The 18,017-nt window shown below is 37.7% G+C and overlaps 1 protein-coding gene across 6 annotated transcripts in view; it reads left to right on the top strand.

Moving 5' to 3' along the window:
• Window positions 1–18,017, top strand: part of Dgkb (diacylglycerol kinase beta) — a 707,644-nt gene that overhangs the window by 536,130 nt on the left and 153,497 nt on the right. For all 6 annotated transcript variants that reach the window (XM_006983950.4, XM_016002476.3, XM_006983949.4 and 3 more), the window contains one exon: window positions 4,358–4,553. In XM_006983950.4, the coding sequence (XP_006984012.1) occupies window positions 4,358–4,553 (196 nt within the window). The remainder of the gene's footprint in view (window positions 1–4,357; window positions 4,554–18,017) is intronic.

The following is an 18,017-nucleotide window of genomic DNA, read 5'->3' as shown; positions in this document are numbered from 1 at the left end:
ATGACTTTCTACCCTCAAGGTTACTTTATAATTAAATATAAGAAATCAACAGTTCGGAAATTTGATTCTGCTTGCTATTGCTTCCTATGTGGCCTAAAATCATACCAACTATGGTTTGAAAAATGTCTAATGAGAAATAAACCATGGTAGTAACAATAGAGCCTCAAGCAATGGTTATATGTTTTACTGGCAGCCCCTTCAAAAACAAGTCATTTTCTGAGTATATGTTTATGTTACAATGCTCTTTCCTGCAGGGAGCTCCTTCTGAATGGAATAAATGTTTGGGACGAAATAAATATCCTGGGAAAGTGCTTCATAATAACTACTAAAGTACATGTATTATTAAAATTTACCTTGTGTCTGGTACTAAGCAATACACCCACATTATCTGCTTTAATCTTTATACACACAGTATGAATCAAAGATATACTATAAAATCTTCATTGCATATTTAAATATTTTAATAATTTAAAAGAAAAAATAATCACATTATTGCCAGAAAAATTAAATAGAAGGGAACAAATCAATGCTATATGCATGTAAATGCAGAGGGTGAGACAGTGATTTAAAAATCAGTAGCTTCAATTTTAAGAAACTCAATTGTCTTCTAGCTTTACTACAAAAGGCAAAAATACAAATACAATGAAAAATTTCAAAATTATTAAGAAAAGATGTCAAAAGCAAAGTTTCCATTACCGTTTTAGAGGAGGGATAAAGGGTATCCAGCAACCTGAGGTCGGGGCCTGAGACTAGAGCAATCAGGTGCACAGGTTTTCTGTTTTTCTCCATGTGCCGAAGTCAATGAGAGAATTAGAATGTCCATTCCATAGAACACTCAGTCTTTTGGGGTGGTAGTGAGACTAGGAAGATAGTGAATGTTAAAGCCAAGAATTTGCTTTTATCCACCAATACTGAGATTTTTCAAAAATAATTCAGTAATATCAAGACTTAACAAATACAAGAGCCTCATGGAATCAAAATCAACTATAGGATTTGTTCATTAACCTGGAAAACAGAGTTTGTTAAGGCATTGGACTGTTATACACAGTAGTCTCAGACGTCCTGTCCTAGCCCTAAGATTGCCTGTCAATGTTTTATGCTTGTTGAGTAAAATTATTAATAACTTTCAATGACACAGGCATAAAAGCTGACTTATTATAGAAAAAATAAAGCCAGTCGTTGATTATGTCTCACCAAACTTAAAACGTGTGCTCTCAGCTCTCCCGAGTTTATTAACTAAGGTTAAGTACATATTGGCAGAAAAATGTAATTGTTCTTCTAGGTACTTTGTGTTGGGGATAAGATCTCTGGGGCGGCTCCACAGTGACACCCTGTATGTGCTCTCTCCACAGCTGGCTTAATGACCTTGTTAGACTCACAAATACTCAGAATTCACTAGACTGAGGCTCTGCAGCGGCTCCACAGTGACACCCTGTATGTGCTCTCTCCACAGCTGGCTTAATGGCCTTGTTAGACTTACAAATATTCACAATTCACTAGACTGAGGCTCTTGGCTTTGAAGCTCTTACTTTTGTTCCCACTGTACCTACTTTTTACAAAACTCATAAATCTTCAAAGCATATGAGAACATTACTCTACATGGACTTACTCCTTGTTTACATTCGTAGCCTTTACCTCAGCTTTATTTTCATAAACTCAACCGGTGCACTGCAAACCCCAGTCCCATCGGCACCAGCATGGAACTTTCCAGACTAGTCAACATGATGTCAAAGCAGAGAAAGGTGGCCTGGGATCCGATCGAGAACTAGAGAAACTAAACCACTCCTAGACACCGTTAGTTATTTAAGGACGTTGTCCTGCGCTCGGAGGAACCACCACGCTCTCCATCACTCCTAGTTCTTCCCGACTCCCTGAGTCGCTGGTTGTTGCTCTTCTTTTCCCCAGTTGTCAGAGAATGCCTAACTCGTTTCCTTCAAATGCACATGGCGTTGGCTGTGAAGAGGGGAACGCGTGGTCGTAGTACATGCTAGAGCGGCTCCATTGTCTCACCTAACTCCACCAGTTCAATTAGTCAGAAGAAAGACCTTGCAGCATGCTCTCCTTTTCTGCAGATGAACAAAGGAATCTTCCTTCACTAATTCTGAAAGTAACTTGTCACAGCAGGGTCCTAAGGCCTAGTCACATAATTGTCTTAGTGTACTACCTGCTGTGTTCAATATCGAGTGGAAATGGAAGCCAGGCCCCAGCTCCAGCGTATTTCACAATTCTTCTGTTATTTAAATGATTTTAGTCAGTTTGGGGGAAGCCAGACCTTTATAAATTAACAGCAGGGAAATACCAAAGGTGTCAGATTGCATATTTATCATCTTTTTCGTGTAATACTTAAATATGTATTAAGAAGTGACTGACATAAATTAGGCGGTTTTCAGAAGCCACAGGCCGTGGCTTGTAGAGGACCCCCTTCGGCTTGACATTTCATCCTTGTCAAAGATCAAATTATTTTAATTTAGGCTGCAAATTATACGGAATGAAGACTTCTTTGTGGGAATTCCCTGTGGTAATCTGACTTTTGTTGTTACTGCTGCTTGTCAGTGTGCAAAAGATATAATATGCATGCAAATAAGGTTAAAAACTATGTACTATCTAATTATCCAGCCAGTGCGTTCCACTTGAAGACAGTGGGAGGCCTGACACACAGTATGTGTTTGATTCATTGAGGCCTGCAGGGTATTTACACAAGATTACTTTTAATTATGAAATTAATATCTGTTTATCTAGAATATATAGTGGTGAGTGAGTATACACAGGAGCAGAATTCTTTAGTAAAAAGAAATGATCTTAATTTAATACGTAAAAAGGAAGAAAATGCACTTGTTTCTGGAAAAAAAGTGGATAATATCATCCAGAGCTGCGGCCTCTTCAGTGAAACTGAATGAGAATTTCGCTCATTTTTCCGAATTGTTTCTTCCACCGCAGAGTGGGCTCAAGATGGGTTGCTTTATCTCGCTGCATTGTTACTTTGGTGAACACAATACAGCCCTGGCTTCAGAAAGATGAGGCAAACGTGGAAAAAAACAAGATTCAGTTTGTTTTGTTGTAGTTTCTGTGGCATCTTGAATTCCATGAGAACTAAACTTAGTGTTTAAGTTAGTGATGACTTAATTATAGTAGGCCGTGGTGGCTGTAGCAATCCTTTGCTGAGCTATTGTTAGAGACATGCTGGTCCCTAACAGGGTGCTTTGAAATAATTTCAAGTTGTATCTCTTCTCTTCTCAGCTTATGATAGAAAATGGGGGGAAAATGTGAGATAGTTATAATGATTATCATTTTGGAAAATCTAAAGCAAAAAATAAAATAAAATAAACAAGTTATCACTTAAAAACTACAGGAGAGGGAGTTGGAGACAAGGCTCCGTGGTTAAGACCCCTTACTGGTCTTTCAGAGTCCCCGAGTTAGATTTCCAGGGCCCATGTTACTTGGGTCACAAGCACCTGGAACTCTGCCACATGAGCATGTGCACACACACACACACACACACACACACACACACATCACATAATAATATATATGTTAAGGCTACAGACTAACCTCATAATCCTCCACATGTGTCTATCAACAATAATGAACAGAAAATATAAAACCTCTTAAAACTGACCACTTTGGCTGTCCAAAAGTGCAGTTGCTTTGCACACTTACTTTTCATATGTAATACGGCAACTTTTTACAAAGAAAAAAGAAAAAATAACAAATCGTCTGTCAGGTTCCATTATCACAGCAACTATAAGTAACATTGTCTGGAGAATCCTGTGCTGCTGCTCCTCCGGACATCCCCCTCACTCAGTTTTGCCTGTCTTCCATGTTCCCCTGGGCAGCTGTCTTTATTTCTGATGTGTTTACAGTGTGAGCTCATGATTTACTCCAGAGTAATTGGGCTCTCTGTGATCTCCTCTTGGTACGGACTTCACTTGTTCTTTATGAATGTCCAGAAGGAAGAAAGGAAGGAAAAGAAAAACAAAAGGAAAGGACACTAAGCCAGCTGTAGAGGCAGAGGATCAGGAGTTCAAATCCGTCATTCAAAAGAGGCAATGATCAGAACAATTTCTGCATTCCTAAACTTGACCTCCTCGGCCCACAATTTGCCTATTGGAGTTGAAGAAAACATGTGCATGTTTCTCTCCCAAAGGTTTCCTATAAAGTATGACACATTGGTGATGTGGTTTGATCACTTTTAATAATTATGAATGGTAACTAGTTAATGTGCCTGTATATTTCTGTTTTGTATTGACATGAATTTAAATAGCTTTATTAAAAAACAAGGAAGTAAATAAGCAATCAAAAAGAGATGAAATACCTTCTCTCTCTCTCTCTCTCTCTCTCTCTCTCTCTCTCTCTCCAGTGTGATGGAGTACAGATAGATTTAATAAACATCTCTCTGGAAGGAATTGCAATTTTGAATATACCGAGCATGCATGGAGGATCTAATCTTTGGGGAGAATCTAAAAAAAAAAGAAGCCATCGAAGGATAGAGAAAAAAGGCTCTGACAAAAGACCCACGCTCACAGACGCCAAAGAGCTGAAGTTTGCAAGTCAAGGTAAGGTTTCCCCAGATTGTATGTTACATTGCTTGTTCCAAAGGTTACCTTAAAGAAAAGCCTTCAGATACATATGTATGATTAAATTACAGTGGATCTGAAATCATATCTATTATTTATGTTTTACTTCTTTCCTAGTCTTTCTGTAGTGAGAGATTTTTTTTTCCACAGATAAGAAAATGTAAAAGTAAAATAGAAAACACCTTACACTGAGCTCTTTTGGAATTGGCTCAGCCTGGTCAATGTTTAAGTGGCTGTATCAAGGACCCAGTTGTTTACTAAAAGACTTGACTCTTGTCTCTTCAGTCAAAATACAATATTCAAATAGTCCTGTATTAAGTTACCATTCCAAGTAACATATATAAAAGAATGCTTTGATATCACAATATATTTTTACCTGCTGCTGTTTTTCAGAAAGTTAATATCAACCATTAAAATGCCCGAGAAACAGGGAGCATGGAATACCAAAGCAGGATACATGGCTACAGGAAGATATTTTTCAACCCCAGTGTCATACAGTTCACTTTGTGACATGACAAGTAATTCCTGATAGATGTTGCAATCAAAGACACAGAAGTGGAGCTAGTCCTCATAGTTTATGTATAGGAGCCTGTAATGTTTTTAACTTCAAAAACATACCTAATATTATTAATAGCACTAAACATAAAGAAAGCTTATTAATATAGGCATGAGTACTCACCACGCCCCCGGAATTCTGTAACTTTGGTAGCTAATGCAGGAGGATTACCCTGAATTTGAACGCACCTTTGGCTAAATAGTGGGTTCTATACAGTCAGTTTCTATCAAATAAATAATACACAAATATAAATTCTACTACATCAGTGTAGCGAAAGCAAAATCTGAAGAGGCTGTAACATTAACGCCTCAGTGTAAGTGGATGAATCATATGTGAGATGGTTGGTAGGTTTGATATTCTCTTCTGTACCTGGCTTTAGTTTAGGCTTTGAGTAAGGACTTCTGTTAAATGAAACTTAGTATCACAAAGACACAAAGATCAAAGGAAAGAATGTCACATCCTCCATAAGACAAACTTACCCTAACCTGCTGGTGACAGGAAGTTTGAGCAATAAACCAATTAAAACATCCTATAGTAAGAATTCAGTACAACTGTAGGAAATGACATAAATGGAATTTTGAAGAATAAATATACAGAAAAGTCTGCAGCATTTTCTATATGAATGAGTAGAAAATTTGTGCAATTATTATTTTGTATAAATGATGGCATAAATACCTGATTTATACTAAATCAAGTAAATACAAGTAGATTTTTAAGATTATTGGTAAAAATTCTAATTATTAGAATTATCTTAGGACCTTAGTAAGATGAAGCTAAAAAAGCCTCTAATTATCCAAATTATGTATTATCATATAGTACAAAGTGTTCATTGTTTCTTAACTTACAAATACTTTTATTATGCATCTATTTTATATATGTAAGGATTTTTTCAGGCTTCTTTTCTAGTCTGTTAGTATAGTCCAGTAAATAGCATGTTCTTCCCACGTCTCTATTCCTAACGTTTGCCCGAGCTGATTTTCAGTGGCTCAGCTGACAGCCACGTTCACCACGGAGCTCTGCGAGATTCTAAGGCTCGTGGCTGTGCTCTCCCCCAGGTAGATCTGTGAAAAGGTGTGGCTCTGGCACACTTCACAGAACTATTAGACACGTCCTGTTGGGTTGGCCTCGTGACTGCCCCATTCACTTTTTCCTTAAGATTGTGGCTTGAAATAAAGCCACACAGACGCCAGCCACAACAATTCTCTGACCCTTTGAGAAGGGAAGATTCCCTTATTCCTGTTTTGCCCTTCCCACTGTGGAATGGTCGGAGCCAGGTTCTCAAACGTGAGAAAGGAGGGAGCGGGGACACTGGGAGGTCGTGGATCGGAAATACATGTTTGTACTGCAGTTCTTGAACATTTTCATCCAAGTGGTCAGAGAAACACGGGCGAGATCGACGGTGCTCGGCCCCCCGCTCCCCGTGGCTTCCTTGCGCTTACGGTCCTGACAAACCTTTCAACTGAATATTTAAAACCCAATTACTATAGCCTTTCCTTTATGTTGATTTTAGAAAGTGAAAATTGTCATTTTGGTGAATTTTGCAACTCTGTAACCAAACGTGTCTCAAAATCCTAAGTTTGGGTTTAACATTTATTCTGTTACTTCTTAAGTGGTATACTTAATGTGGGAAAAAATAAACGTACTAATAAAAGTAGGCTTATGTGCCCTTTTCCTGAATAGTACTATTTCTATTGCTTTATTTTCTTTAATTTCTTGATACAGAAACAGCTGTGATTTTAAGTGTGTCAGAGTCATTACAGACATTGTCTTTTTTGTGTGTCTGTGCTTTTTAAATTTGGTTTTATAAACTCCTTCAGAATTTATCATGTATTTTTGTCCTCTCCCACATCTCCCAGGTCCACCTCCTGTTCCAGCCCCTCCCAACTTTGTGTCCTCATTATTTCTAGAACCCTTGTTTAAAAGTCCTGTTAGTGTTGCCTATGTTCTCTTAGGTGTGTGGTCACCCACTGGAGTGTGTGAGACTTGTCTGGGGTCAGCCTCTTGGAGAAGACTGTCTCTGTGGTGGTAGTTATCAATTATCAATAACAATTCCTCAGCTAGGGGTGGGCCTGCATGCCTCCCTTTCTCCTCCATCGAGGTAATTTATCTGGCTTGAGCTTTGGCAGGTCCCTACACACTGTCACAGCCACTGTGAGTTCATTTACGTCTGAAAAACACTGTTCCTACGCAGTCAGCCATCATCTTTGGCTCTCCCGTCCTCTGTCGCGCCACCTGCGATGATGGCTGAGACTTGGAAAGAAGTGAGTGTCGTGCAGATGTTCCATTTAGGGCTGAGAGCTCTGCGATCACCTTTTCTCTCCACTTTGGCCAGTTGTGGTTCTCTGTGTTGATCACCATTTCCTGCAAAAAGAAGCTGCTGAAATGAGGTTTGAGAGACACGGTAACTTAGGGATAGCAGTCGGCGCTGTCTTTAGAGTAACTATGGTGACATTTTGAACCCAGATCACCAATTTCTACACCAATAAGATACCTAATGAATCAGTAGGAGACAGACGGCTGTGACGTTCTTCTCAGCTAGGAAACAATTACAGTACGCCCTAAAGCCTCTCAGGTTCCCCTCTGTACAAATGGACTAGGTGCCAGCTGGGTTTTTACTGTGTTTTGGAAGTGATACTTGTTTTTCTCAACTTTAGAAAGAGTTTTGGATGCCAGGAAGCATGAAGAAGTATATCGCTAAGTTCATATAATATAGAGAAATTATTTCTTCATAAAAAGAATTGAGAAAAAGTTTGCACATATTTAAACCATATTTAAAGAACTGTCATAAAAGCAAAGTGCAAGACTCGGTGTGGTCCATGAAACCCCGAGTTCTTCCTCCCGGCTGCCCAGAATGGGAGACTCCAGGCAGTTCCCTTGCTTGAAGTCTTTGAGAGCACTCATGAGATCAAAATATTTTCAGTCAGTGTTTTGGTTGGGAATTCTACTGCTGACTTAATTCAGAGTTGAACAAAATTATAAGTAATTTGCTTAATTATATTATCATTCCATTGAGACACAGTGAACTATTTGGATACAATTCTGAAACATGCACTCACATTCTCCTCATTAAGCAGACATTTTCTTTATGTGTGTTTATAAATACAAATGAGTGTATTAAATACAGACAGCATTGCCTTTAAGCAAAACTCTAAAGCAGGCCCAGTTATCCTCCACGCTCCTGCCCTTAATACTTCATCTTCCCATGTCTCTGCAGCTGCCGAGTTCATCTGTACCATCCCCTCTTCTAAATTAACCTGAGAGGGATGTCTAATAAATTCACTCACATTAATGTATAAATGACTGATTGCAGACAAAAGGAGAGGTATTTGCATTTTAAAAGACATAAAGGCCTTCAGCTAAAACATTATTTTTCATCCTGCATTCCACTGAGTTATAGCTGTGATTCTTCAGCTATTCTTAAAGACTTAGTTCAAATCCATTGCAGTATCTTGGAACAAATTAAAAGAAAACTTTAAGAAAATTAAAATAAATTATTTCTGTTAAAAATTGTTTCTCATGTTAACTATTCTCAAATTATGAATGGACAGATACTTTGGATGGTCTTCCTGTTTTCTTTTATTTTTGTTTCTTGTCTCTTCAGTCAGGAGAATAGATAAGCAGATAGATTGAAGTGTTAGATTTACAGGGAGAAACACATCATTCCTCCTGCACACTTATTTACATATAGACACGTAAGTAGATGATCACACTTTGTAAAATCTTTTCTGAATATTTATTGGAGGAAATGTAAACATGTACTATACATTGTCACCATAGGACACAGGAACCACCCACAGTTAAAGGATCAAATATTCAAATACTTTTGTTTGTCACAAGATCCAAACGGCACAAAGCAATCAGTGGAAGGAAAAAAAAGCAGTACCAGTGTTTGAAGGACAGAGAAGATCAGTGGTAACAGCACTTGTACTCCTAAGGAAATTGTATTATTTGACTATTTACAGCAGATAACAAGCTTCTTCTTATTCATACACCGAGTGTGTGACCACCAGGGTAGATTCGATTTAAACATGTTCAACACTAAACTACTTGTAAGGAGCCGGGCATAAAACTGAAAACGTTAATTCTATATGCACGATGAAATAAAACTGAGCAAATTGAACTAGGAGTGAAAATCTGAACCAGGCAGCAAATTGAATTCCATACATTTGTATGGACACACATGAAAAAATCATTTTTAATGGCCATCTTGACCAGAACAGTGAGATGGGGTTAGGTATGGCAAACACTCCCCTATATACCTGCCATATATCCAGACATTGTATAGCAGAAAAATTATTAAAATGCACCTTTGAAAAGCATTTTTAAACCAAGGTGTGAGGGACCTCATAAGGAACTGAGTCATTTTAGCTCTAATAGATTTATTTGAATGGACAGAGTCAGTCATGCAACTTACCAGTAAGATAATCATAATTATTACAGATGGCTAAGGAAAAACATGGGAAGTTATTGTTACTTCATTACATATCTGCATATCAGGACAGTCTCAATATCATACAACCAAAATAAAATATTAAAAATGGAAATAAAAAAAAAAACCTATGATATTCCCACAGCTCTTCAAAATAGGGCCAACATTCTTAGAGATTGGCCACCTTGAAATTGCTAGCAATTTGAAACTCCAAACTTTGAATCTCTAAAATCTGAACTTTCTGTACTTAGACAACATGTTATGACTTTCTCATGTTTAACTTCTTTACTACTGATTCATTTTCAAGTTGTTGACTGCTATCAAAAGTTTGAAAACTACTGAGCAAATGTTATTACATTCCAGCTTAGACCTGGAGGTGAAGGGAGGTACTGCCAGGAGCAGGGGGATTTCCTGGTTGCGCCCTCATTAAATAGGAGACTGTCAGCTCTACACATGGATATTTCTAGCTGGGCACTTCTCACAGGAAAGTTTATCTTAAAACAAATTAACATACTATGTCACCCCATTTTTTCAATGTTTTCACTCACAGTTACTAAAGCTAATTCTTTTATTTGGCCAGAATTACCAACTCTGCATTGGCACTCATTGATAGAAAATGGATTATTTACTACTCACTCAATAGTTTAAAACTCAGAGTCATAAACACAGACACACAGACAAAAACAGACACACTGACATAGACACAGACACACACACAAGCAGACAGATGCAGACACACACACACACAGACACACACACAGACACACACAGACACACACTGTGGAGTTGTCATTGTACTTCCCTTATCTTTTTTCCAGTGAGAAATTCTGTTTTTTAAATTATTGATAGTAGGGATGAAACAGTAAAATAATGAAACCAAGAAATACAGAAAGTCATTAGAGAAGGATGTAATTGTGAAGGTAAGCTAAGATAAATTAAGTTTAGAAAACTACAGTAATTAGGGCCAGGAAGAAGGTTCTGTGGGTAAAGGTGCTTGTAGCCAAACCTGATCACCTGACTTCAATCCCCAGAATACGAATAGTAGAAGTAGGGAACTGACTCCCACAAATGAACCTCTGACCTCCACACAAATGTCTTAGCACATGCTTTGCCACATACTAACACACACACACACACACACACACACACACACACACACACACTAATACAAATAAATACTTTTTAAAAAGCTGACTATAATAAGCTGATGAACTTCCTCTCCCTCTCGTACTTTGGGTAACCATGTATGCGCATGCTAAGTGTGAACATCACTTCTATTTGTCAGTGTCTTCCTACGTAAAAGTGTCCAGTATGCGAGTTCTTTTGAGAATAAGCATTCTGTGGTGTACTGCCAAACACGCTTTTATCTCACCTGCCTTCTGCGTGCACTCAGTGCTGTGGAGGTAAGATGGAAGCCGAGGCTCTGTGTGAGCCAAAGGGTAGGTAGGCCGTGTGCATTCTGATGGACTGTTAGGGAGTGGCCTCACGACATGGGGCTTTCCTGTCAGCTTCATCACAAACTGCAGACATTAGGAAGAGAAAGGGAAAGAATGCAACGTAAAGCACGTGTATCCAAGAGAATCTTCTGGAAAGTATACGCAAAACTTTGGCAAAATTTGACGTCTTCTTTTGCTTCTGGTGATAAATAAGATAATTATGTCTTCATCTTCTAAGTGAGGATGAGTTCTGAAACATGATTCTAATGTATGTATACTGTACATTGCTTTAGTCAGACTGTCACTTTCTGTGCCTTGTACAAGTCACACATATCAGCAAATCACTGCTGAGGACACTTGTCAACCGTTGTTGCCCATTCTCTAAAGATTTCTGCAGGTTATTTAGGGTAATTTAGAAGGCAGTGTTACCTCGCCTAAATATAAAAGCAATGTTCATCTTAGATCTGTAGATGCTGTATTTGGCATTCAGACCCAGGCAAGCAGAACAACTTCCAAACATTTAAATTCAGTGATTAAGTCAATTAAATTTAGAAACAAGAAAAGGATTTCATGCTACACAATTATACCTAGATGTTAAAATTGTTGAAAAAAGATCATGGCATTTGAAAGGTTTCATTTCACACACACACACAAAAATGCATGTAACAATATCATGAAAATTTCATTGGCTGAAAACAGATAGATCCAAACATTTGCTGTTTAGTAACCTTTAAAGGAGATATCTCAAAATGAGTTCTTACTTGTATGTTTTTAAACTACCTCCTTCAAAATGTATCAGCACTGGGAAATGAAATAATTACACATACTTAATAAAGCTACCTAAATACCAGAATTAAAATTTAAGTTTACATAATCTATCTGGGCATCTTAAAGTGATAGCACTGTGATATAATTTTATGGTGCATGTATGTACATGTATGCATGTTTGTATGTGTTTGTGTGCATAGGTATGCATGGGGACATAGAGGACTGAACAGAACCACAGTTACCATTCCCAGAAATACCCACACCCTTTTGAAATAAGGTCTTCTAGTGGCCTGGAACTCACTATATAAGCTAGATTGGTTTGCTACCAAGCCCTCTCATATCTGTCTTCATGACACTAGGATTTCAAATGAGCAACAACACATCTGGCTTAATACAAACACACACACACACACACACACACACACACACACATACATACACACATACACACACACACATGCACACACACATGCACACACACACACACGCACACACAGACACACATACATACATACATACACACACACACACACACACACACACACACACACACACACACACACAGAGGTTCTGGGAATCAACCAAACTGTCATTTTAGAGAGAAGAGCCACCCCAGAGACCATCATTCTGATAAGTATTTTTTTTAGTATAGATACAATCCCAGACGAAACCAGCAGTAGTAGCACAAACAAGTCTAGGAAAGCTTCAGGAAAATGAATTTTCAGTAGCAGTTTCATTTGGAAAATCAAATCCTTGTCCTAGCAGTCCATATAATGGGATCATGAGAGATAGAAAGAGATTTGTCCCCTTGGGGTTCTTAATTAAGGCTCTTGATGAACATCTTACCTTACTCCTGAAACTAAATTCTTTGGTTCCAAAGTGGTGAACCTTGTCTTAGCCCTTCTGCATTCCTGGTGACTCACTGGAATTGTATCATCAGAGAAAGATGGAAAGGAGAAATGATTCAACATGCCACATTGTGCAGTTGATGATATTGATATCAGTGACAAAATCATCATCTTCTTACCCTACAATCCTGAGTCTACTAAAAGTAATGTCAAGTTTTTATCCAGATTCAGAGTATGTGTGATTGCTACTAGATTTCAGTTTTGCAATGACTAAAATGTAAAAAAAACAACAAAAAAAAATTCAAGTTAAAACACCATGAAGAATACATGTAGTAACTAATTCACAACCTGTAAAAGAGTGTGCATGTACATAGGACTCTTGTGGAGTTTCACATTCCAAATATGAAGCCACCATTCAAGTTTCTTCAACAGAAAGTGCTGAAGCCATCTTGTCTTTTCAGAGTGACAGAAAATTTGCAGCTGTGGTTATAAATGTCCTTCAAATTATGTATAATGACTTTTCCTCTTGGGGTTGTGGGAGAGACGGACAACAACAAATTAGAAAGGTTTTTAAAAAATTGTTAACATGGAAAAACTATCAAAAAGACATGGGATCACTCCCTTGGGGGAACCTGGCTTGTGACTCTGATCCCCTCACTGCTTTTAAGGAACTCACTTTCTTTTCCATCAGGATGAAAGTACTGAGTAGGAAAATCTGTAACCCAACTCAGAAGTCAACTTCAACTGTACTGTCTTGTGGAAGGACAGTTCCCTGGAAGATTTCAACACCAGAGGGATATTGAACATTCATGCCAGTGTCATGTGCAGATTTGTTTCTGATCATTTCTGTTGGTATGACTAAATGGACACCGTCTAGCATTTGGTTCTCCTTGCACACATTTACATAACTCCAGTAAATGCTGGAGTGTCTAAAAGAGAACAAAGAAACCTGTTTCTTGAACAAACCAAATCTTGCCGTCTACTTATCTTTAAATAACAAATTTGGATTAACCAAAGCAACTTGCCACTAGAATTCCATGGCCATGAATTTGGTTTCCATGAATATAGTCTTTTATTCTAAAGACTTAATTAGCATATGAATAGTAGCTTCTTGGAAAGTATCCAGTCCATTCCATTTTTGTGGAAACTGATAAAGATTCGTGTAGCTCACAGTCCCTCTACCCCGAATAATAAAAACAGTCTTATTGTTCCCCCTTTAGTCATCTATGGATTCATAAAATCAGGCGTTCTTTTTAAATGTATGTCTCAGACAGGCTCTTTTTGATGGCTGTACATTATCTGCAATTAATCACATTAAGCTAAACATTGAAGCTCAAATGTTACAGAGTAGCAGACATCTGAAATAAGGCTAAAAATTTCCATGGATAAACATGGCTATTTTAATGAGCCCTAGGGAGCTTTTTTGAGAAAGTTTAAATGCCTGATGAATTCCACACTGTTACTCTAATTATCCCATAACAAGGCACAAAATAACAATCTCATTTCATCCTTGTATTTACAAAGCTGTTCCCATTATCCTATATTTCACCTGTTCAAGCACTGAAGAATTGCTCCTCATTGAGAGATTCATTAAAAGAGAATAATTATATTATATTTCACAGATTGGCAGAGAGAAAATGTATCTTTGAACAATTCCATTTCCCCAAAGAGTTGTTCATTTCAGAATTGGAGACAGGTCTATTAAGTATTTTCTACCCTTTTTAAATATGTCAAAGCTAACCATTAATACTGAAAGTAGTAATCTGGTTCTGATTTAATGAAAGAGTTCAGTGCTATTTGTAAAATACATTTTTGTGAATGAAACACAACTGTAACCACATTCAAAACATAGTATTTAACAACAAAGTCACAAGAATCTTTATTTGCAGAATGATTTAAACTCATGATTCTTCTCATCAAGTCTTTAGAGTCCCAAGTTTTTCCTGGACTAATGTTTCTTTATCAAAAATCTACACAAAATACATTCCTCACTAAATCTGTAGCATTAATGTCTTCAGAGTATCTTGCTGGAATATAGTAAGAGGACTCACTCAATAACAATCAATTTCATTTTTAGATTGCCTGAAAAACAAGATTACAGAATGGTGATTAGAAGTCTTTCATATGTTAAAAACTCATGAACATAAAATATGCCCGGTGAAAAAGAGTTCCAAGATGCATCATTTCATATCAGAAAATGTAAAAAGTACATTCTTGAATATCCTTGTCAGTAATTAACAATAATAAAAATGCTAATGCTTTTAGTTTGTTTCTGGAATTCTAAGTGACAATCCCACCTCTGACAGGTCTCAGCCAACCAGGCCTTGCCACATCCCCCATGAAAAGTCCAATCAGTAGTGAGTGAGGATGAACCAGACAGGAATTTATTATTCAATATACCATTTTGAGGGACATGAGGACTAGCCCCCAAACACTTTCTTCCCAAAAGCTTACCAGGGCTCCAGGATTACAGACAGGAGAGGAGGTGAGATGTTTGCAGAGTAAGGCAGTTTGGGTCTGGCTGGTCATTACTGTAGATCTGAGTCTGCAAGTTCCTACTTTCTTTAAGGAATTGACTTAAATGAGCAAGCAATTTGGCTCCCATCAAGCTAAAAGGGGCAATCTTGAGACGATTTCTCCCATAGGGAAGGCCAGTCACAATATGGACTGCCTACCTGCTTTGTTGCTCCTAGAAAAGAAAATACTGTAGTTATTCACAGTGTTTTCAGTCTTAAACAGAGAGTGTAGGTACAAGAAGAGAGGTTAGGTAAATGTAGGACTCATCAACCTTATATTATTATTAACTTTTGGTCATCAACTCCTTAAGTGATTCACTTGACTATGTAGAGTCACACAAGAATCTGACCAAAAGTTAAGGTAGCCAAAGGAACAGTTATTAGCCTCAAATAGTGGTTTTTAATCAATGGTTTTAGCAAATGGGGACTCTGTCAGTGTTTGTCCAAACTTTCTGTACTTGGTGATAACAGGTATTTAAAGTAGCCTTTGTCTTTACATCATTCCGTCTAGATCACCGATACCAAAGCAGCAGAAAAACTCATGAGCACAATGAGAAACAGAGTCAGTGCATCTTTTATCTCTTCCAGATGTAAGAAAGATGCCCTTTAGACTCTCCTAGGCCCCCCCTAAAAAAACAGTAATTTTCTCAAATTTTAACAGTAATTTATTTATGAGGAGCTTCCAAAGACTTGCAATGACTGGACCTGATTCTTTTTCCTTTGAACTGTGCTCGGATCGCATATGAACAGTGCTGCTGTGACTCAGGCTGGGGTTAGGAGTTAGACATTTCTGTCTTTGTGTGTTATCTCAGCATTCTTCAGGAATGTGTTTTCTCTCATATTTTAATTAATGAAGGCATTAACCCAATAGGCTTCAATATAATTAAATACTATAGTTTAGATTTCCATTTTAGTTTTGCGGTTTTTGACTCCTGCTCTTTTGTTTTTGAGTATTTTCTATATGTTATCTTTATAAACATTACTTCTCATCCAAATGTTCATGGAAAAGTCAGCAATCAACAAGCAGCTATAACAGGTGTTTTCAATCTCGAGAATGTGAATGAATATGCTGTTTATGATAGATACTGAAATTTAATTTCCTTCACAAATCTAGAAACCACTCTGTGATTCAAAACATGGGAAACAAACAAAAATAAAATAAATAAATCATGTTAGACATAAAGGATGTATTAAACTAAGAAAAATTTCAGATAAAAACTCCTTTGGGGTAGATTTGCATAAGAAGACTAATTACTAATAGTGCTCAGATAAAAGCCTTACAAATTCGTTGATTTTGCTGTGTGTGTGTGTGTGTGTATGTGTGTGTGTATGTGTGTATGTGTGTATGTGTGTGTATGTGTGTGTATGAGTGTGTGTATGTATGTATGAGTGTGTATGTGTGTATGTGTGTGAGTGTGTGTGTGTGTGAGTGTGTGTGTGTGTGTGAGTGTGTGTGTGTGTGTGTGTGTGTGTGTGTGTGTGAAATGGAGCATAGAATGACATCACTTGACAAATGATTGTGAAGGTCTCAATCGTAGTCAAGGCACCGCTTTTAACAGAGTGACGAGGCAGGGTGGGGAGAGAGAGGCAGAGCTTGGTACATGTTTTGCTTTCATTTTGAAAGTTGAGTGAGGGGGAGCAAAGCAGTGTTCTCTCAGATACAAACTATTGAAGCCATTATTACCAGGGAAAGACAAGAGTGGGTAAAAGGGTTAGAGAGTTTGATTGATTGATTTCTTCATTTATTTTTGGCTTTATCTTCTGGTCTCCTCCTTCGAGAACAATGGATTTGTCAAATGCCTTCCTTGTTCTTCCCTTGGACAAGAAATCCCACAGAGGCTGGCCATGTCAGCTGAGCAGTTCAGGCCTTGATTGGCTTGAAGCGGTGAAGCCGTCACACTTAACAGAGTGACCAAGCAGGAACAGCTTCTGAGTTTGTAGGAGAACTCACTTCAAAGTGCCATTGACGTTCATTCATTTCAGCTTTGATTTTAGAATTTCCCAGGATGTATATGCTGAAAAACCATTATTCTACTCATGGACACGAGAACAGTGAATTCATATGAAATGGATTAGGTTGTTTCACACAGGGCTCTTCGTACCCAGGCTGCCTTCATTCTGCCGTATTCAGTTGAATGAACCCTGATAACATTTTTGACATGGTCTTTGGATACTGAATATCTTGTATGTGAGCACTAGCTTTCAGATTGCTAGATTGTAAGTGGATGCATGAAAATTATTTGATTAAAGAGAATTTTGTGGCCTCAAACCAATTAGCTTAGCCAAGTTTGTTTGATTACTTTAAAAAAAATACTTACCATAAAAATGTAAAATGGTCTTACTCTTGGTCAACAAAATTTTAAAAATCTAGAAGGCTTTTGGTCTAGAATATTTGAAAGCACTTCCAATACTCTGCTCATATTTGTAAAGGATGAGGTGGAGGCTCAGAGGTCTTTCTTCTGCTATAGGAACAACAGTCCTTCCAGGAATAAATCCTGAACCACAGGATGATGAAAACTTGTTCATATTTCAGTTCACAGGCAATTCCCCCTTTCTGAGTAGCTATACTGTAATTAACATGCTAATATCCACAGGTCTTAAAATCCTTACATGTGGTCTAATAATGAGTGGGATTCTGACCTGGCAAGATGGCTCAGTGTATAAAAGCACTTGCGACTGAGTCTGATGACTTGAACTCAATCTCCAGAATTCACTTAGAACAAAAGAACTGACTACCGCATGTTGTCCTATCCTCCACAGGAATGACAGGCACACTTCCCCCGAACACACAAAAATCATAAACCAATAAATGTAAAAATAAATAAATAAATAATGGAATTAGAACAATTTCCGATCTACCCTTATTTGATAGATTTGTAGTTTGGGCCAT

This window comes from Peromyscus maniculatus, chromosome 14 (genome assembly GCF_049852395.1).
Source record: "Peromyscus maniculatus bairdii isolate BWxNUB_F1_BW_parent chromosome 14, HU_Pman_BW_mat_3.1, whole genome shotgun sequence".
NCBI lineage: Eukaryota > Metazoa > Chordata > Mammalia > Rodentia > Cricetidae > Peromyscus > Peromyscus maniculatus.
This window is presented reverse-complemented; position numbering and strand designations above follow the sequence as displayed.